Consider the following 5,865-nt stretch of genomic DNA (forward strand, 5'->3'; position numbering starts at 1 on the left):
CTTGTTATATGGTGCAGAAACATGGCCAATGACAACCAAACTGGAACAACAACTTAAACGAACCAACATGAAAATGCTCCGATGGATGCAACGAATTAGTCTGAAGGACCACATCAAATCTACCGAAATCCTGCGTCGTGCTGGTTTAGAAGATATAAAGGACGAAAGCCGGCAACACCGTCTGCGGTGGTTTGGTCATGTCAAACGAAGTGGAAACAATTCCATAACTTCTCTTGCAGATGTTGAAGTACCTGGCACACGTCCCAAAGGCCGTCCAAAGAAGTCCTGGTCACAAACAATCGAGCAAGACATGAAAGCTCTAAATTTAAATGAAATGGATACAACTGATCGTCTAATTTGGCGCAAAAAGTTGATGGCAATGAAAACAACGTCCTACCTCGGGAAACCGGGTCTCTGGACGCTAAACGAAGATTGATTGATTGATTCTATAAATTCTACCGAATGTTTGGCGTTAATATGTTTGTAGTTCGTTTTTTTAATTTTTCTCACTAAAGATTTTTGGTGAAATTCAAAATAAACGTATTTTCCGAATTCATGCTGCAAATAAGGCCATATTTCGATTCCGAATGAACCATCATCAGTGCTTTCTGCTGTTTATATAGTGAAATATTGACTTTGTCAAAATGAACTTAGATGGAGATTGACTTTGTCAAAGTGAACTTAGATGGAAATTAGGTGTCAGGTTTCTTTATTGGCTGGTCATCTTTTTTGGTCTCCTTTTCTTCATCGATAGCATCATATTCTTCTTTGTCACTATTTACAATGCTAGTTTTTATTACTTCTTTGTTTTTGTTGTTGGTTAAGCGCCGGGTTGGAAGTGAGGTTGTCATTTTTTGTTGTATATTTATTTTTGGTTTATTGATGTCAATTAGGACTGCCTCTGCAATTTTAAGATGCGTGTAGTTACTGTTCTGGTATATTACTTTAGTGTTGCTGTTGAGGATTTCACGGCTAATAGTGATTGAATGTGTTGAGTCCAAATGAGATTTGATTGCACCACTCTGTTTATGCATCGTAAGTAAGCCTTCTAGTCAGTGAGGTAGTAGTAATCCCGATATATGAGTCATGTTGACGTGCACAGCCGTCAAAGGGGCAATTAAATTCATATATTACGTGATTACGTCTTAGCACAGAGTTATCTCTAGGACTACAGTTGTTTTTCAGTATTAGGTGAGACGTCTTTTTATTGTTGTAATATATTGGGAGTTTAACTTTATTATTTGGGTTGGTTGGTGTGACATTTTTATTGATGATATGTTTAAGAATAGCTTCATCTACTTTGTATGCATTTATATTCATGTATTTATTATATCCTGCATACGTCTAATGAGAGTAGGCTCTATTTTGGTTGACTAATGAGATTTATGATAACTAATGTAAATAAAAACTATGGAAGGTGGGTATTAATTAGGGTTTTAAAATTTTTAATGTATTATTATTAACTGTTCTAAAGATAGTCGTTGCATATAATATAGACTGCATAAGTTTTTTGTTTCAATCTTTTACAGCGTTAACATATAAATGCTCATTTTGTGGTAAGATGTTTTCAACTGAAAAATTTCTTAAAGATCATATGAGACATCATGGCAAGTAATTAATTTTTTCACCTTAATTTTATTTCATTTTTGTACTGATTGATGCTAATTAATGTTTCAGCTGCTTTTTTTATTCTTTTCTTTTTTTCTGCTTTTTTCAATTTATGTTTTAAAAAAAGTTTTTTTTTTACAAACCTTTTTTAAAACTTCTTTTGGCTCTTTGTGCGTTATTATTAATATCATTATTTTGACCATGTTCGAGAAATTGTTCTTCCATAGGCGGTTTTTTAAGAATGTTGTTGGATTGATAGTTTAACTTTTTTTTTGTTTCATACATCATATTTCTTTCCAGATTGATTAAATTTGTAGGTTTTGTTCACATTTTTTCAGTCAAGCAAATACTGTTATTTTTAATTATTTTTCTACAACAAATGCATTTTCTATTGTGTGTATCTAAGTTTGTTATTTCAAAGTGCAACTTTTACTTTTCTTATATTTTTTTTTTATTTTTTACTCGTAGTATCAGTGTACAAGTGTCCATATTGTGATATGACTTGCCCCAATCCAAGCTCCCTGCGAACTCATATTCAATACAGACATACTGAAGAGCGGCCATACTCTTGTGAACAATGCCAGTTCAAGTATAATTATTTATGACAATTGCTTTTTTACAATGGCTTATTTTTTAAATAAAATGTTAAATAATTCCACATATAAATAGGGGCAAAGTTTTGGTGGACTTAAAACGTCATATGGAATGTCACACTAAAGCATGGATTGAGTGTCAGGTAATGTAAGCAGGTTTTGTCGGAGTCGGAGTTTTACCCGCGACTCCGACTTCTTGATTGAAAATTTTCTAAAATTTTCGAACTTTAACAGCGGGAAAATATTTCAAACTGCGCCTTTTGACTACCAAAAAAGTTTTTGAAGTTCTGGTTTACAATTTTAATTAAATACCATTACTAGATAATATCTCAAAAAGCATTTAAAATTAGTCGATATAATTGTTTTTCTTATTAAATTATTTTTTATTTATATTATTTATTTTTCGTGTCTTCATAAGAAAACGCTTTTTTGCTGCCTCGCAAAGATGCAATATTCTTGTTACTGCACTAAAACATGAAACATTTCTACATCTAATGAAGTTGTAAAAGTTATTGAATTTAATATAATATCTTAGGATTTATTTTAGTTCAGGCTGTATTGCGATTACAATATTTAAGAAAAATAAAAGAATATTAAATACTTTAGTGGGAATAAAAAAATTGAAATATTGAATGAAAATTTTAGTTTACGGGAAAACATTAAAAGCATCACGAATGAATAAGAGTAGAAACGATTGAAGGTATAAAACAACGTTACCATTTGCCAAAAATTGAATTTTAAGATGCTAAAATTTGCAGTTTTAGAGTTAAGATACTATTATTAAAATTATTAAATTAAAAAATTAAAGTTATAAAAATTTTGAAAAAGAATGTAAAAAGCTTTTAATCGAACTGCCGTTATTTACATATAACTGCTTATCAAGAAAATAGTATTTGCCGAGTTTTTTGAGATTTACTAATTATTTTTGACAAAAATCCATATGAGAAGTTTCTAAGGTCCTAATATTTTTGCATGTAAAAGTTTTATTCCAAGGTTATCGGTAAAAAAATTGATACAAGTGGCAACGGAAAGGAATGTTAATGTAAAGTTAACTCTGCTATTTTGAATCTATTTAAAAAGAACGTTTTTCGTCAATGGACAGTATCGGAAGGAACTGTTCGTACGTTCCGCCTTATGTTCTCATCCCGAATAGGGAACATTTTTTTGTCTGTGCTTTTTTGTCGTTCGTTCGTTCGTTCGTATGTTTGTTTTTTGTTTGTTTACTTTACTAATCTTTTAATGTTTTAATTCTGGTTGTTTATGATCGACATATTTTAATGGTTCTACAATTTATATAATTTTTAATTCTTTATGACATGATAAATAAAGTTTATCAAATTCAAAATCAATTTTAGCTTATCAAATTCAAAATGAGTTCTTGTTTTCAATTTTCTAATCATTGACAACAGCATTCCATGTATGGTCGTACAAATAACTTTTATTTAGTACGGCGAAGTTTTTTCTTGAATTTCGTAAACACTTTTGGTTTTTTAAGGAACCTGGATGTGATTACAGAACGAAATTTGTTTGGGAACTGAACCTTCATAACAAGAACAAACATCAGGTTTGTTGTTTACAATATTATTTTAACATAATTATGTATTTACGTTTAAAACTTCAATTTTTATTATTTAAGTTTCAAAAATAGTTCATGTGTAAAATTCCATCGAATTAGATAATAACAAAATTGCTTATTTCGATACCCTAGTCACATAAATATAACCAAACACCTCCCAAATAACTCAATATCCGAATTTGGATAATTGATTTTTTCAGTGATTAAACAACATTACACATTGATAAGATAAATCAAGTTGCGTTGTCAACCATTCTATCAAACTACATATCTTCAAGCCATAAATGTCTCGATGTAATAACAGCCTCTAGATACGAAAGTGCTAATACACGCACATCATAACTTGAGCGTAGTAGACCCAGGCATTAAGCTATCGCTTCGTTAAATGAATGACCTTTGTTTAACGTTATTTTATAAGGCTGTTCAGATTTGATCATCGCTCATTTACTGAAAACTTTTTTATCGTTAATTGTTAATTTTTCTCTTTTTAAATAATATCACGTTGTATTTATTTAATATTTTGTTTGTAAATATATACTAAATGTTACAGCTTACGGATGTAAGTGGATTCAAATCGTTTTACGCCTATATTAAAAAATCCTGATTTGTGGGCTAGATGGGTACGTGCTAATTCTCGTAAAAATTATGTTCCAAACAAACAGTCCAAAATTTGTTCACCCGACTTTGACAGATTTCGTAGCATGTTTTAGTGATTGGTATGAAGGAAAATTGAACAGAACTGTGAGCATTGCCAGTACTGTTATGGATAGACAAAGAAAAAATTAAAAGAAGATGCAGTACCATCCAAATTTCAGAATGCACCTTCATATTTGTCTAGTCCAACGCAACAACCTCGATCGACAACAAAATCTTTATCATATTAGTCAATATTTAATGTCCTCGCTTGTCTTAATGAACTGAAACTTTTTCAGAGACAAATTTTGAACTACTGGAAAAGGTTACAAAACTTCAACTAAAAGCTTGTTTAAATTTTTTTAACTAGAGTGATGATGAATATCTTCAATTAAAATTAATTGGTCTTAGCAAACATGAGAGAAATTATTCTTCACAATTATTACTGAAATATGAGCTCTTCAAGCTGCTCAGCATACACAAAGTTATTTGAATGTTAAGCATTGTGTTTGCCATCAATAACTTTGATAAAAGTTACTAGAAGAGTTAATGCAATAGACCATCATATTCAACAACCTATCTTTCTTTTATTTTATTCAGTCCATAACCTAAAAATATTTACAACAACTTCTTGACCAGAAAATTATTTACTCTTTCTAAATGTCACAGCCATTTTTTAAACATATCCCAATGCACAGCAAACTACTTTGCACACAGAAGAATTATACAGGTTAGAATTACATTTTTCTTTAAAAAAAGCACACAAATTAAATAAAAAATTATTTAATCTCTTAAACAGAAAAAGACGGATGACGAGTCATTCTAACATTGTAATTCTAATTCTAATGAAGATCATTTTAACATTGAAATTCTAATTCTAATGAAGATCATTTTAACATTGTAGTTTATTTGCAAAACATCAACAGAGAAGGTTTGTTGAAGCCAGCTGAATATGTATTTTCAGTTTTTCTAGGCTGCTGAAAAACTTTTCAAACTGAAAAATTTAGAAACAGCTATAAAACTTCTCAAAACCTCCAACTATCATTGATGTATTCGGTTGTGATTGCGCAGCAATATGGTTAATGTGTTGTTAATAGATGACTTTAATACTTATTTATATTTGAATTGGTTCGAACAAAGAAACCATATCAATAAATAAAGAATATAGTAAAATTAACAGTCACTAAAAGTAATAAAGGAAAATCACAGGAACAGAGGCCTGGGTTTCACAAATTTTCTATATAGACTGCAACAAGTACTGGGTTATGCAAATTATTTATATAAATTCAAAACAAGTGCTGAAGATGATTGAAAAATCTAAATAGGTCCTATACACTAGAGAATAAATTGGAAAACTGTATATTATTCTAACTTGAATAAAATAATAAATGACGACAAGAATTTGGTTTGAAATATTGAGAAAATGTATAAAAAAACTATTCAACGCTATAAATA

At 30.0% G+C, this 5,865-nt stretch overlaps 1 protein-coding gene across 1 annotated transcript in view; it reads left to right on the forward strand.

Moving 5' to 3' along the window:
* The window catches only part of HELRODRAFT_129823 (hypothetical protein), a gene marked incomplete at both ends in the record, with an annotated part of 22,429 nt that overhangs the window by 9,450 nt on the left and 7,114 nt on the right, over positions 1–5,865 (forward strand). The window contains 5 exons of the mRNA XM_009030935.1: positions 1,530–1,611; positions 1,819–1,823; positions 2,083–2,197; positions 2,278–2,344; positions 3,697–3,765. Coding sequence (XP_009029183.1) covers positions 1,530–1,611; positions 1,819–1,823; positions 2,083–2,197; positions 2,278–2,344; positions 3,697–3,765 — 338 coding nt within the window. The remainder of the gene's footprint in view (positions 1–1,529; positions 1,612–1,818; positions 1,824–2,082; positions 2,198–2,277; positions 2,345–3,696; positions 3,766–5,865) is intronic.

Source organism: Helobdella robusta, assembly GCF_000326865.2.
Source record: "Helobdella robusta unplaced genomic scaffold HELROscaffold_7, whole genome shotgun sequence".
NCBI lineage: Eukaryota > Metazoa > Annelida > Clitellata > Rhynchobdellida > Glossiphoniidae > Helobdella > Helobdella robusta.